Source organism: Leptonotus elevatus, chromosome 13, assembly GCF_054856555.1.
Source record: "Leptonotus elevatus isolate MCC_2025b chromosome 13, RoL_Lele_1.0, whole genome shotgun sequence".
NCBI lineage: Eukaryota > Metazoa > Chordata > Actinopteri > Syngnathiformes > Syngnathidae > Leptonotus > Leptonotus elevatus.
Window position 1 is genome coordinate 7,347,209 of NC_141251.1, and position 20,190 is coordinate 7,367,398.

Genomic DNA, 20,190 nt, shown 5'->3' on the forward strand with positions numbered 1-20,190 from the left:
CTTTTTTTTTCCAGGCGCCTCCTCATTCAGGATCCCAAGAAAGTCAATGGTTCCTTACATCCCAGTTTGACAAGTCAGGAGGATACATGCTAATCCCCTTAATCTAGCCTTTCTCTCACACACTGCCACAGGGAGCGAGGGAGCGCAGAGAGTAATCCTGTCGGAGAAACAATAGGATTAAGGGCCCAACCCTGTGAGCGACAATCATGCGTCCACTGACTGATCTGCAAAGCAGGAGCCCCGACCACGCTCTAGAATGTGACTTTATTTTTGTTTGGCGGGTCTGACAAGGATTGAGGTGAAGTAGGGGAGGGATGGTGGGATGTGACAAGGGGGAGGGAGGGGGCTGCTTCTTTGAGGGGCTGCTGGAGGTCTGACAGGCATTTGGTCTGCTGAGCACCAGGGACCCAGGAATGACTGACAGGTGAAGTGGAAGGACTGGGTGGCTTTGCTATGGGTGAGAGATTATCCATGGGGGTTGCATGTGTATTTGTGGTTAAGTGTACAGTGCAAATAATACTTGTGTTGTTCAATAAAAAGACTGACACTTTAGTTTGGGCTCAGGTATTTGCATTATATGATTTAGATGGCTCAGGGTGTTCTAAGAGCCATCACTGCTTTTGCAACGTGTTGTTTTGACCTTTGAACCCAACAATATTGAGTTTCAAAAATGATTTGCATTTTGACATGCCGTATGCTGGAAGCTTAAATATGGAATGGACTGCTATTTATATGGATCTTAGCATCACTTTTCACGGCTATGCAGATGACAGTCAGATCAAAATCCCGCTTAGCAAAAAAGGACGCTTTCTCACTTTTGTCCTGTCTGGAGGAAATCAAAGCCTGGATGGCACTCAATTTCTTGAACTTCAACAAAAAAGAAAACGGACGTTATGGTCTTTGGTCGCAGTGGCCCACCTTATTCTGCTGACTTGGGCCCCTATCTAAAGCCAACAGTCTCAAACGTGGGTGCTAAGATAGACAGCGATTTTAAATTGGACCGTGAAATTTGCAGTTCATTTTTATATTCTTCTATTTGTTTTCAAATCTCGAAATGGTCTTATCTCACCTTACCTCTTTGAGCTCCTCCACCACCACGCACCTGCCCGGTGCCTCAGGTCAGCAAACGACACTCGGAGGATGGGTTCGAGCTTTATCAGTTGCCAGTTCCTCCCTTTGAAACGGCCTTCTGCTAAACATTAGGCAGCCTCCCAATCTCTCTATCCACTTTTAAAATTCGTCTTAAAGCACTGCTGTATTTTGTGTTAATTTATTGATTCCAATTTATTTATTTATTCAATTACCTATTTCTTGCTATTGATTTATTATTGATTTTATGTACTTACCTACTTATTCTATTTATAAAATTATTTTTGTTGTACCTGTTTTTGCTGACTTTGATTCCATGTACAGCACTTTGTATGCAGCAATAGTTGCGATTTATAAATAAAGCTGAGTTTATTAGTGTACTTTTTTGTGTGGCCACTAGATGGCCGTATTAGTACATTATACAGATGTATTAGGCAGACTGAAATGAGTTCCACAACTGAACTCTCAGGGTAAGTGGAAACAATGAAAGAATCACCTTGACAAATTCAATCAGCAAGGTTCTTCTGATATTCCATCATGAAAGAAACATCCACAACACTCAAACAAATCTTGGTCTCCCATCTCAAGGAAGCCGTTTTAGAGTTTAGGTTTGAATTGGGTTATGGTTGAGGTTAGGGTAAGGAATGGGGGTAGGCAATCATTTTTGATAGTTGGGGTTAGAAAATGCATTATGTCAATGAGATGTCCCCACGATGATAGAAAGACAAACGTGTGAGTGGGAGTGTGTACGTTTTGGATAAATGATGATATACACTACAATGGATAAATGATCAAGAAAAACGTTTTCCATTGTGTGATGTTTGCGTTGGATTTCCAGTTTTTGAGGATAGGGTTGTGTGTGTGTGCCATATTTAAAGCTATGAGGAGTGATTTGGATGATGCTGGTGACTCCCAACACACCAAACCAGCAAACTGCAGACTTCACAGTTGCCTTCATGAACATTCCTATTAAAATCTGCCGAATCTGGGACGCTCTCGTCTGAAGTACTTCGTCCAGCTACTTCCAGAATGTCTCTTTCTCTTCCTGTTCACGTTCTTCCTGTGAGGCGTAACCACTAATAACATTAAACATAACATCCTCGATTTCAAGCTTCAGTCTCACAAGTCAATCTGACGCGTTAAGATCTTTCTGATGCAACTCTGAATTTATCCAGGCTTGAGATCGGCCTATGGTTTTGCACTGGATTGTGTCTCCATCGGGCTGTCAAAATGAAGCATGGGTTTAGACCTGCTCCATATCAAAGTAAACTGAGATGACTTTCTGTTGAGAATTTGCACTATAGAAATACAATTTCCCTTAACTCATTCACTGCCATTGACGGCTATAGACGTCAAAAATTCAATTGAACTATTTCTATTAGTTTAACGTTTTTTCCCCATCTTTGTTAACAAGAGTATAAAAGCCTAGATTTTTTTATTGTATATTTAGAACAGATATAAAATTTGTGATTAATTGTGAGTTAACTAGTGAAGTCATGCGATTAATTATGATTAAAAAATGTAATTGCCTGACACCCCTAATTTTTAATAATCTTTTATTTTTTAAGAAAAGATTAAAAACAAAAAATGAAAATAAGATTATTTATTTTTTATTTTTAAATAAGATTGTTCAAAATTAGTTGCGTCAGGCGATTAATTTTTTTCGTAATTAATCGCATGACTTCACTAGTTAACTCACGATTAATTCACAATTTTTATATCTGTTCTAAATGCAATTTTTTTCTAGGTTTTCATACTCTTGTTAACAAAAGTGGAAACAAATTTTAAACTAATATAAATAGTTCAAATGATTTTTTTTTACGTCTATAGCCGTCAATGGCGGTGAATGAGTTAATTGAAACTGAAATATCTAGTGATCCAATTTTTCCACTATCTATAGCTTTGGTGCAATTTGGAAATCAGGAATTGAGTGCCACCAAAACCAGCCTTTGTAGTTGGAAACTCCAGGTGCACTGTATGTGTGTGTGGATAATCCAGGGTCGGTACAAATGTAAACCATCTACTTGTATCCATGTGTGGTAAGAAGTGGATTTGGGGGATCAAACATGCAAATCCGCCATGGTGTGTGATCTGAGGTGCTCGGGTCAAATGTATGTACATCCAAACAGCGTGTATTCACAGCGATGACTTGAGTTTGTCAAGAGGATAATGTGCCTTAATCACTTCAAAGACCTCAGACGCATTCAGACAGCCCAGTCACAAAGTTGGGGAGGAAAAGTTTGAGCTGTTTTCCTTACAGGCAGTGTGTGCGCATTTGCATTTTGTGTGTCAAGCATGCGCGAGTGTCGTCTACTGCCCTCCGGCTAATGGATTACCGTTCTTCCAGCAGGCTCCAGCATGCTTCTTATGTCCAACAAATGACTTTTGGATTGTTCTGTCCATCAAGCTTTCATCATCACGAAAGAAACAATTATTTTGGAATGAGAACAAGCTGGAATCAAACCAGTGTCATTGAATGGATTGTGTTAACTCATCCACTGCCATTGGCGGCTGTAGATGTCAAAAATTCATTTAAACTATTTCTAGTAGTTTAATATTTTTTTCACTTTTGTTAACAAGAGTATGAAAACCTAGATTTTTTTAATTGTACATTTTAAACAGATATAAAATTTGTGATTAATCGTGAGTTAACTATTGAAGTCATGCGATTGATTACAATAAAAAAAAGACCGCCTGATGTGATAAAAAATACAATTGTATTAAAAATTAGGGGTGTCAGGTGATAATTTTTTTTTATTGTAATTAATTGTATGATTTCACTAATTAATCCCAAATTTGATATCTGTTCTAAATGTACAATAAAAAAATTATAGGTTTTCATACTCTTGTTAACAAAAGTGGGGAAAAAATGATAATCTCATTAAAATACATCAAATGAATTTTTGACATCTATAGCCGTCAATGGCAGTGAATGAGTTAAAAAGTCCTGATCAAACCGTATTAGTCTTTAGGATGTAATTAGTTGCATGAAGCATGACAAAACAAAAGTCAATGAGGTTTAAAATCAATATTTTTATTCTATGTGTCATCTGATGTTGAGGTTGTGTCTGAAGTCTAATGAGTGGAGTGCAGTTGCCAGGGCTGCATAGAGGTGAGAGCTGCCGAAACGCAGGCAGTACACTGGGCTGCTCACTAGGTCAGAGCTCAACTGGAAAAACTGCACAATAAAAAAACAAACAAACAGATTTTACAATTTGACACAATTTCTATTACATTACAAAAGAGAACCATTTTCTTGTTGTCAGAAAAACAAAGAAAAGTGACCTGTTAAATTGGACAGTAATGATAAAGGAGGCTACAAATTTGGTTTTCAATAAATAATGTATCAATGCAATATTTTATAGGCATTGGTAAATTATTTATTCACAACAATAATCATCACCACAGGTAGATAAGCGATGCAAGTTGGGTAAAACCATAAGGTGTTATAAAACTGAGCAGAATTCCAGTCAAAATCATGGCCCATGTTTCTCAATTAATGATGAAATCATACTTTATGCCAGGTTTTTGTGACATGAAAAAAAGTTAAAATGAGGAATAATTTCAAAACGGTTTCCACTTTAGATTTAAATCTGGGCTAGTGCATATACAGTACGATAAACAAATTCTTGCTTCTTTTACCGCCCCGTGCCCATCTTTTTACACATTCGGTTAAATCCTGCCACGAATAACGGCTTGAACGAGATATAAAGGCCAGAAAATGTCAAATATTAAAATAATTATTACATTATCAAAATGAATATTCAGTTAGATTTTTAACTGAAAAAAAAAGTAACTTCCGATAAGTCATATTTTCTTGAAATAATACAGTTTAAAGACGCAAAATATGAAATCCTCATTGATTGGACCTTATCGTAGTATTACAACCAGGGGTACAATAGTTTGGGATTTTTTCCATTATAGGTCAGGGCTCCAGACTAACATTTTAGCAAGACGTGTTTTCACTTGAGAAATTGTGTTAGGAGTGACAAGATTTTAAATAGCTTAGCATCGTTACTTGCCTTCTGAAAAAAAAATACAGTCCATCCCTTTAAAAAACTCAGTCTATGCTATTTATGACCTTTAAATGAGTATCTTCATAAGAAATAACAGAGAACATGAAAATAACGTTTACAATCACAATGGTACCATGGCAACTTCACTACGGTGTCCAATCTTCACCGGTACCTAATAAACTGCTTAATTTACAATGTGAATTATAAAAAATATAAAAAAACCATAAACACACCTGTAAGCATTTAGTCCGTCTTTTGTCCCACAGTCGAACAACACCATAGTAGGAGGAGCCGCTGGCTATCATGTGATTTCCATCTGTTTGTATGCAGTATAAGGCACTGTCATGAGGTTCCTCCCACTCCATTACACTCTTCCTGTTGGGAAGAATGGCCAGTTTAACATACAATGACGTAAAATAAATACATAAATAAAATTCCGCTGACGTTACTGTGAACTACTTCATTCGAGGGATGTAACGATTCACAAGAATCCTGGGTGTACCTAATGTTTATCCCCAAGGTGATTTGAATGAGTGAAATGTTTTGAATGTCAAATGTTGAATCTCCGATTGGAAATGAGTAGGGAATTTGGGGGTGCACGATAATCAATATGTTGAATTATGTTGAAGGTCATCACCAAAGGTGACTTGAATGAGCGAAATGCTTTGTGTCAATTTGAAACAATTTAAATGTGAAATGTTGAATCTGCCATTGGAAATGAATGGGGAATTTTAGGGTGCAAAAAAGAGAATTGTGGGTAACTTTTGGATTGAGAAAAATACAAGCACCCTTGCCGTGAATTGTTGAAATATGTCGAAGTTAGAATGACAAAAATCGGATGAATTATGTGAAAGTAGAAGCACGTCAAAAAAAAGTGGGAGGAATAAAAAAAAAAGAAGGAATCTGCCAATTGGGATGAATGGGGAATTTTAGGGTGCAAAAAAGAGAATTGTGGGTAACTTTTGGAATGAGAAAAATACAAGCACCCTTGCTGTGAATTGTTGAAATATGTCGAAGTTGGAATGACAAAAATCGGATGAATTATGTGAAAGTAGAAGCACGTCAAAAAAGTGGAAAGAATAAAGAAAAAGGAATGTGTTGTTCCAGGCATAGGACATATTACCAAAGATAATCCCCAGCAGAACTTTCTGTGAATGATGAAAATCAGATGAATAATGGAAAAGTGGAAGCACGTAAAAAAAGTGGGAGGAATAAAAAAATAAAACTAGAAAAATTCCCGCGGAAATTTTGAATGGGCCTGCTAACTCGCGTGGAAACACGCAATAAAAATAACATTTAAACCATTGAAATCGCTCAAGAAATGTGCAAGTTAACCATAATCAAGATCAAATAAAGTATCTTACTGTCCCTTTAAGAAATATGCACATTCACGCACACACATTTGATTTTAACCAACATTTCAATGAGCTGAACAGTTTAAAATTTAAACCATTGAAATCGGTCAAGAAAAGTGCAAGTTAACCATAATCAAGATCAAATAAAGTATCTTACTGTCCCTTTAAGAAATATGCACATTCACGCACACACATTTGATTTTAACCAACAATTCAATGAGCTGAACAGTTTAAAATTTCAACCATTGAAATCGCTCAAGAAATGTAAAAGTGAACCATAATCAAGATCAAATAAAGTATCTTACTGCCCCTTTAAGAAACATGCACATTCACGCACACACATTTGATTTTAAGTAACATTTCAATGAGCTGAACAGTTTAAAATTCAAACCATTGAAATCGGTCAAGAAATGTGGAATCTACCATAATTAACAGTATCTCACTGCCCCTTTACAAAACATGCACATTCACGCACACACATTTGATTTTAAGTTGTGAGGAGACGTCACGCACCAACACTCCATTGATTTGTATAGGATTACGCTCACCTCAAACAAAAGCCTCTCGCGACTTAACGGTTGAAGATGCAGATTCCAGAAATGGCTCGTTAGAACGGCAAGGGTTTGGGGAACGCGAGCATGTTCTCAGTTTTTTAATCGGATGAAAAATGACCAAATGAGAGCAGGTTCAAAACTTATGATTGATCGAAAATGAAGAGGGAAAAAGGGCGAAAATTACATTGAAAAGAGATCAAAAATGTGCGACTTCTCCTCGCTTAAAGTGAAAATAAAGGTACTAAATGAAACCTTAGCCAAATAAAACTTAGTTCTTCAGAAAGCAGAGGCTTGTGGCTACAAAATGTGCGAATTTGATGTCTAGTGAGCAAAGATTGTGGCCATGGTGACGAGTTGAAGTGAAACTTTTGGAAATAGATTTTTTGGTTCCCGTCACTGAAGCCTTAATTGGGTATCAGAGTGGCGATTACACTCACTGTCTTTGAACCCGCACAGGGGGAAGAGCTTTCATTCCTTAATTTTTTTTTTGACACTGAGTTAAAGATGACAAAAATTCCAACAAAATGAGCTAATTTTCATATCAATCGGTTAACGTATGCGCGCGCAGCGTCTCTTTGAAAAAGGTGCTTGATTGGAGTTGATCTCTTTCGGATTCCCATTCATTCCTATGGGACTTTATTTGGGAGTTTTTTGGGAATAGCGTCGCCATGGTAACTGGGAATTCTTATAAAAATAATAGCGCACCGAGTCAGATCGAGCCGCATCGTTTGATACCTCATTTGTCCCGGTGCGATCTACGGTACGGGCCGCATTTTAGCAGAAAAAAACGCGGAAGATTAAAAAATAAGAAAAACTAGAAAAATTCCCGCGGAAATTTTGAATGGGCCTGCTAACTCTTGCAACTCTTTTCAATGAGCTGAACAGTTTAAAATTTCAACCGTTGAAATCGCTCAAGAAATGTGGAAGTTATAATCTACTAAAAGTATTACTGCCCCTTTAAGAAACATGCACATTCACGCACACACATTTGATTTTAACTAACATTTCAATGAGCTGAACAGTTTAAAATTGAAACCATTGAAATCGCTCAAGAAATGTAAAAGTTAACCATAATCAAGATCAAATAAAGTATCTTACTGTCCCTTTAAGAAATATGCACATTCACGCACACACATTTGATTTTAACCAACATTTCAATGAGATGAACAGTTTAAAATTCAAACCATTGAAATCGGTCAAGAAATGTGGAATCTACCATAATTAACAGTATCTCACTGCCCCTTTACAAAACATGCACATTCACGCACACACATTTGATTTTAAGTTGTGAGGAGACGTCACGCACCAACACTCCATTGATTTGTATAGGATTACGCTCACCTCAAACAAAAGCCTCTCGCGACTTAACGGTTGAAGATGCAGATTCCAGAAATGGCTCGTTAGAACGGCAAGGGTTTGGGGAACGCGAGCATGTTCTCAGTTTTTTAATCGGATGAAAAATGACCAAATGAGAGCAGGTTGAAAACTTATGATTGATCGAAAATGAAGAGGCAAAAAGGGCGAAAATTACATTGAAAAGAGATCAAAAATGTGCGACTTCTCCTCGCTTAAAGTGAAAATAAAGGTACTAAATGACACCTTAGCCAAATAAAACTTAGTTCTTCAGAAAGCAGAGGCTTGTGGCTACAAAATGTGCGAATTTGATGTCTAGTGAGCAAAGATTGTGGCCATGGTGACGAGTTGAAGTGAAACTTGAAATCTATTTTTTCTCTGTCTACACTCTGATTCTTAATTGGTCCGCTCTAGCTCATGCAATACACACACATGGGATAAAGGATATTTCACTCACTGTCTTTGAACCCGCACAGGGGGGAGAGCTTTCATTCCTTAATTTTTTTTTTGACACAGAGCTAAAGATGACAAAAATTCCAACAAAATGAGCTAAAATTCATATCGGTCGGTTAACGTATGCGCGCGCAGCGTGTCTTGGAAAAAGGTGCTTGATTGGAGTTGATGTCTTCCGGTTTCCCATTCATTCCTATGGGATTTTTTGGGGGAGTTTTTTGGGAATAGCGTCGCCATGGTAACTGGGAATTCTTATAAAAATAATAGCGCAGCGAGTCAGAGCGAGCCGCATCGTTTGATACCTCATTTGTCCCGGTGCGATCTACGGTTCGGGCCGCATTTTTGCGGAAAAGTCGTGGAATAATAAAAAATAATAAACCCTTTTTTCTAGGATAGTAATATGTGCCTGCTTGCTCCGCAAGCAGCAGCTTCGCTGCTGCTTGCTCCGCTTAGCAGGCCCATAATAATAATAAACCCATTTTCTAGGATAGTAATATGTGCCTGCTTGCTCCGCAAGCAGCAGCTTCGCTGCTGCTTGCTCCGCTTAGCAGGCCCATAATTAAAAAAAGGAATCTGCCAATGGGAATGAATGGGGAATTTTGGGGTGCAAAACAGAATTGTGGGTAACTTTTGGATTGAGAAAAATACAAGCACCCTTGCCATGAATTTTTGAAATATGTCAAAGTTGGAATAACAAAAATCGGATGAATTATGTTAAAGTAGAAGCACGTCAAAAAAAGTGGGAGGAATAAAAAAAAAAGGAATCTGCCAATGGAGATGAATGGGGAATTTTGGGGTGCAAAACAGAATTGTGGATAATTTTTGTAATGAGAAAAATACAAGCACCCTTGTCGTGAATTTTTTTTAACATGTCAAAGTTGGAATGACAAAAATCGGATGAATTATGTGAAAGTAGAAGCACGTCAAAAAATTGGAAAGAATAAAGAAAAAGGAACGTGTGAGCCAGCAACATATTGCCAGCAACATATTGACAACCATCTCAAATAGGCATTGATCCCTCCATTAGTGCAGCCTCATCAATAAGTGATTAAGAAACACCAGGGACACAACTGGCAGACATCCACACACGCAAGCGCACTTCACTTAGAGTGAGCAATCACAATAGGTGATAACATAAGATGTGGCACCTAAAAAATACAATTCAACAAGTCGTCCACGTAAGTTATTTCGTAATAACGCCTCTCTGGTCATTTTTACCAAGTTTTGAATTAATCAGAATGTAAGGATAGTTGAATGTCTGTTACTATGCATCCATGTTTGACGTTTGCCCGAATTTCCAGGCAACCTGAACTTCCAAACGGACCCGAGAAGCCTCTTGATGCTGGTTAAGGTGGATGCTATTAATTATTGATATCTAAAGAGGGACCCCCGCATGAAACTTTCACCCCGGCCCTACCCTTTTGCAAATCCCCAGAGTGATCTGCCAATCAGATCATATTACTTTCACTTGACTGAACCCCACTACCCCAAAATAAAGCAAATAAAACCGATGCCGGCCCAAGTGAACGCCACTTGTCCCCCAATTGATTTACGGAATTTTGATGCCTTACACTTAAAGGGCGAGTTACGAAAATTGTAAAGCGTTTTAATCAGACGTTTAAAAACCAAACGACACTATTTGAAAACAAAACGAGCCCCATGATCACTGCACATTCAGGACGTCAAAATGGAAGGAAGCGCGGTCGGCAGCCATGACAGCTTCGCCTCATCTGGTAAAGCTTGTATCGTGCGAGTGTTGCTTTTTGGCAGGTTACGTTCAATACTGCAAAAATGTTGCAAAGACAACTTGTTCTTTCTTGTCACAGAGAAATTTTGAACATCCGAGTTGGGTTAATGCACATTACGTGTTGTTCAATGTGTATCATTAAATTTAGTGCTTAAAAAAAAGGAAACTTTGAACTTTGAGTTGATTTTGAGTGTTACAAAACGTTTCCTTATCTTACCACAATGTTTTGGTGGTGAACTGTGACGTGTCTCTTCAGGGTTTTTTTTGCAGGTACCTTGTGCCTACATTGCTTCCTTTCGACTAAAATCACGCATAAGTTTGTATTTTTTCTCCACTACAATGTAGCGAAAATGTGTCCATATATCACATCCCTTTCTCTCGGGTCCCGTGCGTTGTTGAAAATATTTTTAATTTAGTTTTCATTTCGAGCAGTTTGGGGAATTTGTGTCTTGCTCAAGGACACCACAGCCATGTGTCCGAGGATGGTCTTTAACAGGGGTCACCGCTGTGGCTATGGCTGAGATGAAGGTATCTTTGAATGTCTCACGATTCGATTACGATTTTTTTGGGTCTACGATTTGATTCAGAATCGATTTTCGATTAAGAACGATTTTTGATTGAAAATGATTGGATTGACAATTATTTTTGCTTCAATCTATAGATGTGTGAGGAATTATAATGATCTACTCCAGTCTGACTCGCCAATGCTAATTAGCGCGCTACTCGCGGCTCTTTTATCACTCAAAAGAACGGCTGCACACTGCAAAAAAACAACTTTTATTGGAATAACTTGATCGGGACTTTTTCCTTCTCTCTAATGTGGCTACAACTTAACAGTGTATCAGACCGCGTGGAACCACACTGCCCCTAAGTGGCCAAATTGGGTATAACATGAACAGCGCTCCAAATAAAGGCACACACAGACAAAGGCAAAACAGTATACAATAATTGAAATAAAATCGATTTTGGGACATTTAAAATCGATTTCTGTATCGTACTAAATGAGAATCGATTTTTTGGCACATCCCTAGTAGTCTCATTGCATGCTTCAGAGTTCCCGAAACAAATATGCTTTATAAATACAGTACGTCTAATAGTGTTGATCTCTAGGGTATTTCGAGAAAAAAAGCATACCTCAGAAACTCGGGATACTGTGTAAAATCATGAAAAAACACTTTTGCCACTTTTTAATCATAAGACTTTTGTCCCAATAGATAACATAGTGTCGAAATACTGTACTTTTATTCGGCAAAAAAGACAGACTTGCACTCACTGTGGACTTAGGCGAAGGTCCCATAATCGAATAAATGTGTCATAGCCACAGGTGAAGAGGTGAAAAGGTGTCTCAAACACCATATCCAACACACCAGCCCCTCGACGGAACTCTGAACCCAGATTGCAGACACACTCCGACCTGGAGGCAAGGAAAAGAATGTACACACGTAAACACGTTTGGGGGAATGAATGAGCAGCGTCCAGCACCCAAAATGCACCCCTGGAGCTGTAAAGCTAAAGCTGCCCATGGCTGCAATGTACACACGTGGACAAAATACTTTAACTTGAATCTGACAAAAGTTTAAAAAAAATCATAATTTATAATAATTTTGTTTTGAAGCAAGCCAAATACTGCACCAAATTCATCTAGCATTTTATGCTAACTGTAAAAGCAGCAGCAGCAGCATATTTTTTTTTGAGTCATGTCGTTCATTAAAAATACATAGTAAAAACCATCCAAAAGTCATGCATTGCTCAGTGAACACGGGTGGGACACCGAGTACGACTCTGTGGAAAAAAAGAAGAAGAAGTAACTGTTCTAATGTGATACATAAACTATGTTCTAGGTTGATGCGGTGTGACGACCTGCGCGACTGTGTGTGCCAGTCCAACCCAGTGCAGCATGCGCCATGCTCCCGTGATCACAGCTCAGTACAGCTTGCTGCAGGTCTCTTGATTATTGGAGAATAACCTGCACTCAGCAGTGCGTATTATTGCATTATAACTGTCTCTTTGTTGCCATTTAATACCCTTCGTGACCGTGACTGTGTGTGACTTTCACACATTTGATACCTGCCCCGTAGCAACCATTTAAAGGAGTCCGCTAGCCTTGGTGACCGAGCAGCCCCTGTACAGCGGCTCGCCCTCCCCCCCTTCTTGCCCCGAGGCTCAATCCAGAGGGCTTGTCTGGTAATCCCTCATCTTTGGCCCAGGGGGCCACCTTATTGGACTAGGACCTTCTCCGCAGGGTGCCTTATTGGGTGAGAGCTTTCTCATTGCCCGGGTCTCATGGCAAAGTCTTAGCCAATGGGGAGTCCTTGATTTGGCTGAGTTTGAGCCTGTGTGGGGTAGTGACCCCTCATTTTCTCCTAAACACTAAAACCAAGCTGTTTAGCACATGCCACAAAGCCCCCCCCCCTTTCCCCCACAAAAAAACAAAAACATCCCCCCTCCCCCAATCATGTTAATTCATAACCAAATAATGACTTGGCATCTTATTCTCAATTCCACAAAACTAGGAAGCAGCGGCTTTGCGTGTCCATCTTTTTTCTTTAAGTAATAATTATTGACGTTTTTTCCTAATAATGCCACAACCTGCCACTATTGAGTGTAATAAATGCAAAAGTAAAATTGACAAACTCGTACTTCAAGGGTGTGAACTCGAAAACGTTTCTTGACTTTCAAGCTCATTTTAAGGTGTCCTGTTCTCGAATGGAGCTTGTCACTATTCAATATTTTTATGACCACTTAGACAACCGTCACATGTTAAAGCACACCTCTCCCAACCGTTCCCATTTAACATTTGGCTCTTCTGAATGAACTTCTGTTACATTTGTTACTTAGAAGGATTAAGCACAAACATGAATCTGACGTCTTATTTTTATATATGCAGTATTTTTGTCATAATCGTCAAAATCTTTGATTTGGATTAAATCCCCAAAACAATGGATTTACCTTGATAAAACGGCTAATAGTGAAATATATTGATTAAAGTCACTGTGTTCTGAGATCGCAGTAACTACATAGGTTAGCATAATTTGTAAACATTAGGGGTGTCATGTGATTCAAAATTGTAATCGTAATTAATCGCTTGACTTCAATAATTAACTCACGATTGATTGCACATTTTATATCTGTTCTAATTGTACAATAACATGTACGATCATTTTTCAATTTGAAAGTTTTCATATTCTTGTCATCATAAAAGTGGAAATAATGTTAAACTAATAGAAACAATGCTGCATCTTTTAGTCATCAATACAGTAATTTCATAATTCATAAAATTGAGTTAAAATTAAAAAGATGTACTGTATTGTAAAAAAACGAGTGTGATATTGATTTGTGTTGGTCATTTTTCTGCCACTAGATGGCATAATTGCATTTTTAAGATGTTGGTGACAGCCTTTTGCATTTTTATTTCATATGGAGAGCTATCTAATCTTTAACAAGAAATAATGTGAAATTCTGCACATTTAAAAAATTGTAAAATACAACTTGACCCCAGTTCTCCACAAATATATGCATTATCATTACATCATTACTGCTAAATTTTGATGTGGACGTGTCTGCTGTGTTGCAACTGGAATTTTCCAAGTATAAAAAAATTGCGGTGTTAGAGGAGCTTGTCATTCACTCAAAATGAACGCACACATTTTGACACCCCTAGTAAACCATACACCACACCAACAACAATGTTGAATTAAGAAAGGTAGGCTCATGTTACAGCTTTAGCTATTAATGCAAGTCAAGCATTTGAGGATTTTTTTTTTTTAATTAATCGAAATGACTAAAGAGAAAATGTACCATTTTAAACAGCAATTATACTAAGACTAGATATGCATTACTTTTAGGGGAAATTAATTTGCCTGTTTGGAAATAAATAAATAAAGAGCAGTTAGAAATACAATACAGAAGCTACTTTGTGAAGTTGGCAATCGGGGGGGGGGGGGGGGGGGGTTTGGTTAGGAGGTTTGGTAGGTCGGGGCGCGCACGGGCACGGGGGGGCACTCGCAGACTCCGTGATTGTCATGAGGGGCTACTAGCTGTGTGACACACAGGGTCTATGTCCTGAATTAAGCCTGTCTGGTCTCACTGCAGGAGCCAGGTTGTTATTAGGGGCCACACACACACACACACACACAGCTTGTGAAAGGAGAAATCATTAATGAATTGTCAAAGGGGGGGGAAAAAAATGGAAAACGCTAAGGGCATTATCTAGTGTGAGGACGGCTAATTGAAAGCACTATCTGTGTGTGTTTTGTGACACAAGTGGTTGGAGGCTATGTTAAGGCTGAGGTCTAGAAGCATGGGGGGACACGGGGAAACAAGTCCAGGTTTCAAAAGCTGTCTGACAATTAGAGAATAGTGGCCCTGCTGAGGTTTTTACTCACTAAAACAAACAGAGGGAAGCGTCCCGACCTGTTGCGGGTCCACCCAATTACCCTGCACCTCTGATCTCCAAACGTCGGGAATACAAGATTTCCTGCGGGAGATAATCGAATACTGCTAAATGTCGAGCTTCCGGCCCAGACATTTGAGCCAATCTTTCCAGGGTTGAGGAATGCTGGGAATCTTGCAGTCAAGCCCATGGATTGTTAAAAAAAGGCGGCCTCCATTCTCAAGCAACAGAGGGGAATCTTTGGGAACGATATGGTCAGGAATCTTTGCTTTGATGCTGCTGACCCCCACCTTCTGTTTAGCCATGGGTGCAAGACGGTGAAAAGATAGGGTGCTGCTCCGATGGAGCTACTTGTATTGGATCACCTCTGAATTAATGATCATGAGAGTTCTTTGTGACAGTTGGAAACTCTTTTGTTGTTGTTGTTGTTGTTGTTGCTGCTGCATCGATCGTGAATTCAGGTGTTCAAAGTTAAATAAGCCCCAAACAATATGCATTTTTTGAGGCCGATGCTGATACCGATTTTTGGCAGAAAAAAAAAAAATATATAATGCATAAAATGATCGCCCATATATTGACTTCTCTAGCAAGCCTTCCATGTAAGCCTTGTCGATTGACTTTTCTTCTGATTGTTGAAGCAGACACCCCTACAGATGAATTCAGAAATGATTAAGTCATTACATTTGTATTATGACTTTTGTCAGATTCAAGTTATTTCTGTGACCACCACTGTCGTTTTTTTTTTTTCCATTAACAGAGGGGTGGCAACAATTTTGTCCATGTGTGTACTTCCTTTCACACCTCCCTAGTTATCCTTTCTCCCTTCTCATATTTCCAGCCCTTGGGAACAGGAAGACGCATATTGTTAGTTGTGTTGTCTTCTTTTAATCTGACCAGGTAAAGCTAGGAATTACAGGGGCCTTGTGAGGGATGGATAAATTTTAAGCCATGTCTTTCACACGCAGGAATTTTCCAACTCCCTAATTTTAAACAGCTTCAAAAGCTCTACTTTGCTCCACAGCTCGTAAGTTTACACACACGCACGCACGCACACACACAAAACTATTGCATTAAATGGACTGAAACCAGATTTTGAAAACGTGTGTTAACACCTTCAATTTACAGAGTTCCACTTCCAGACTATTCAAATGGAAAACAAAGTTCCCTTGCATGCATACACTTCCGTCATATATCGGAGTTAGCTTTGTGCGCATCCTGCAGCCAGTCCCCGTAGCCGACCCTAACACGAGTAATTTACAAAGTTATGAGGGACGTGTTTGGATCGACGAGGAAATATATTTATACTACATCTGTCAATATTTTTAACACATTCACTGCCATTGACGGCTATAGACGTCAAAAATTAATTTGAACTATTTCTATTAGTTTAACATTTGTTTCCACTTTTGTCAACAAGAGTATGAAAATCTAGAATTTTGGGGGGGGGGGAAATACAGATATAAAATGTGTGATGAATTTAAAATTTTACCGTTCAACATCCCAGATGCGAAGAGGGGAGAAGTTCTCACAACAAGCAGTACCGGTCACAAAGGAACTGCACACAAACAAAAAGCACACAAGTTTCAATTAATTCTAAACAAAAAGATTTTACTGCCAGTAAATGTATACAAGTGCATCTCAATACAGAAATTAAGTTCAAACTTTTTTTTTATGTCAGAGCAGGCATTCCTCTTCTGCATCCTCAGCGATTAAGCTACATGCTAATGCCAAGTGCTAAGCTACTCTAACCTGCTAGCTAGCATGTTTAACGCCGGAATTATTAAATACCGTACTTGAGTGATTGTGTACACTTTGATAGACGTCTGGCTGGAATTGCGTTATAGCGCAGTGCCACCGGTTAGCAAATTAATAAATGTCTGGACTGTGGAGAGAAAAGCTACCTGATAAACTGAACTTTAGTTTATTTGGTCGTAACAATCACACACACACACAGATATATATAGAAAAATATATTTGATCCATATTTTTGCAATAACTATAAACTACACTGCCATTTCATAACCATTTATAATCTTGCATTTATACATGTATTTGAAATTCATAATTGAGTTACACAATCACAATTGTTCTACAACTTTACTCCTTTCACTCTGTTTCACATTTGTTCCGTTTTTTTTTTCTTCCTAAACATCGATGTTCCTCTCAGCTCAAAGTTGCTAACGCTGTGTTTGGAAGAGCTTCTGACCACAGCAAGGCAGGCATATTATTATTTATTTTAAGCATAAATTGGGCGGTTTTAAAGTCCACTAGATCGTTAAATTTAAGTATATGTGATTTTATTAGTAGAGTAGAGTTTATTAGTAGGCGCACGATAATCAGCAAGATTAATTATTCTGATTGCTCCCATCTCATTCCATCTCTCCGCGTCGCATGATGCATTCAAAGACGTTCGGACATATTGCAAAACGGAATATAACGTGCATCAAATAACAATAGACATAACCCATTTTGTAATGTTATGTTTGTTTTCATAATGGAGCCCTGGATTTTGATTTTGACTTTTGAGGTTTGGACAATAAATGTTGTCAAAATTACATTACAGTATATCTTTTTTATTTTTTATTTATTTTTTAGCCCATTTAGATTTGCTACTAGACAAGAAAAAAGTTTGCTGCTTTACACAATGTGAATTGAAGAGATCAAAACAGTTGATTATATAAAAAAGAAAAACAATTGTTCGTTTTTATCATGTTGTCATTTCGTTATTGTTTCATAAAACTCTTGTTTTACATCCCTGGAATTAACCTGAAGAAAAAAAAAGTAGAAATTTGCTCCTAAAATGAAGTCAATGATTTCGCAAAACTGGTCCTCAAAGAAAAATAATAATAATTCAGAGCCTTGCGTGCACTGACTTCCTCCGTCAACAAACGATGAATACTAATGACTGGATGTCGGTAGGTCGGCTGACGCCCTCCCCCCGGTTGAATTTTGTCCACCGGGCTTAGCAGGTTTTCTGGGGGAAACCCTGCATGCAAATAATGACATCACCAACAACAAATACCCTCCAACACAAGTTGTTGGGAACCATTGAATACATTTTTGTCATGATTTGAGTTTGATGGCAAAGGTTGTACCGGAACGACCGGCACTGCACACAATGCTGAATATTAACACTAGTGCAAGGAAACAAGAACATCTCAACAATTTTTGAGACCAACACATTTTACGCTCTCACATTCTAAAATGACAATCTTGACTTGTCTGGCGAGAGGACTATAGCGGCAGCTGTCAAGCCCGTTAGTCAACATGGCCCACTGGCAAGCCCCTGGTAATTAGTGTTGGGTAAACTCATTTAGGGCACAAATGGGTCGGGTGAGGCCGGGACCAGTAAGCATGGTGGGTGACCTCTGACCCTGCTGACATAGGATACAATAGGGTTATGGTCACAATCACTATCTGGATCCTATTACTCTCTATTACTCACATTACTCACCCTTCAATGGGTGATGGCTCCGGGGGAGGCAGGGTGCCTTACAATGACAGAAGTAACCACCCCTTCATGTCCCCTTTCTCCCGCACCCATTTAAAGCACCCAACAGGCCCGATCAGGGTCAGAGCTTGTACTGATATTATAGCTGCTAAGGTCAGGGCCTCTCTCGCTTAATGCAGGGCAGGTGTCCACCCTAAACACACATCGTCTCTGATGGAATATCCTCTACTGCCCCAATGTGTGTCTCACCCGCTAACTTCACTTTACATCACTATCAACACCCTGGGCCTCCACTGCCGTTTGGGTAACCCCATCAGCTGGCATTTTTTTCACAGTTAGGGTCAGACAGACTAAATCCGAAGTGAGACACTTGCCTTGAACGCACATACATATGTCATTAACTAACTAACTATGACTCCTGGGAAAGTTTAAGTTGTGAACTGTCATTAAGGAATTTGCCAACTTGTGAATTGCCACTCGGTCATCTGTAGTGGAAGAAAACAGTTTGTGTGCTTAAATGGATGTCTATTGGATTGTGCCACCCTTAGATGTGGAGTACCTCAAGGTTCTATCCTTGGACCACTACTATTTATTGATATTAATGATTCGGCAGCGGCCTCTTCTTCTTTGCCTCATATACTATTTATAGATTATACTCATTTATTCTTCTCACATATGGATCACTTATGACCGAAGCGAACGTTGACCTACATAATATCTCGAAATGGTTCATATCAAACAAATTATCCCTCAATTTGAATAAATCTAATTTTATGATATTCAAATAAAAAAATTAAAAATATCCAAAACTTAATTTTGATCGCTCTATAAGAAATAACCCAATTTCTTTACATTTCTTCAACAAACGTTCTTGGAGTCATGATTGACGAATGTTTAAGTTGGAAAACCAATTTTCACCCAATTAGTAATAAAATATCCAAGTCTATTGGTGTTATTTGTAAATTGCGAAGCATTGGTAATCAGCGCTGTCTTAAAATTCTCTATTATTGTATAATAGATCCTTATTTAGTATATTGCAATATTATATGGGGAAGTACATATCCTTCTCACCTTCAAAAATGTTTTACCCTGCAAAAGAGATTCGCTACTTATAGTAGTTCTGTAGCTCATTCCACACCTCTTTTGTAAACAGTTAAATCTCTTGACACATTTTTTTTTTACATGAATGAATATAAACTCTGTATGCTTATTTACACAATCCTGTTTCAGTCAACACAAAAACCTTTCTCTCATGGAGATTTTTTTTTCAGTTTAATAAAGACATTCGTTCTTCTTGTCCATGTGCGAATAAACGAAAAAAACAAAAGGTAGTGATGGTGTTCACATTATTTGTCATTTTAGAACTTCTATGTGTTTAATGTAATGAAAGATTATGCAAAAAATTATATTCAATTCAATTGATACACATGGGGACACTGTTATTGCATTTGTATGCGTCTTGCTCTGCGCTCAATTAAATAATTATCTATTTTTAATGTTATTTCAATTATGAAGGTTCCTTAGTGTTCTCTTCAAGATACATCTATGAAAACCAAAACAAACATGAATGAAGTTAGGTTAACCTATGACCAATTACACATGAATTGGCACAACCCCACTGAGGGAATGTGCAAGTATTTGGCCAAGGGCTCAAGGGGCGGTCCACTCTCAACCCCCCCCAAAATCCAATCACCTCCGTCAGAAAGAGGGTTGTTAATTTGTTGCGCTTGACCCCGGGCTTTGTGCCCAACGTGTATCCAGTTTGTAAAAGGTGCTTTT

General features: G+C 38.4%; 1 protein-coding gene across 2 annotated transcripts in view; it reads right to left on the bottom strand.

Annotated features, from left to right (window-relative positions):
* fbxw4 (F-box and WD repeat domain containing 4) overlaps positions 1-20,190 on the bottom strand; it is a 34,925-nt gene that overhangs the window by 1,485 nt on the left and 13,250 nt on the right. The window contains exons 6-9 of one of the 2 annotated variants that reach the window (XM_086093584.1): positions 16,450-16,515; positions 11,841-11,981; positions 5,339-5,480; positions 4,126-4,267 (exon numbers count right to left, since the gene is read on the bottom strand). In XM_086093584.1, the coding sequence (XP_085949710.1) occupies positions 4,136-4,267; positions 5,339-5,480; positions 11,841-11,981; positions 16,450-16,515 (481 nt within the window). In that variant the 3' untranslated portion in view covers positions 4,126-4,135. Of the gene's footprint in view, positions 1-4,125; positions 4,268-5,338; positions 5,481-11,840; positions 11,982-16,449; positions 16,516-20,190 lie in introns of those variants that run through there. The other variant, XM_086093585.1, reaches the window with a different exon arrangement.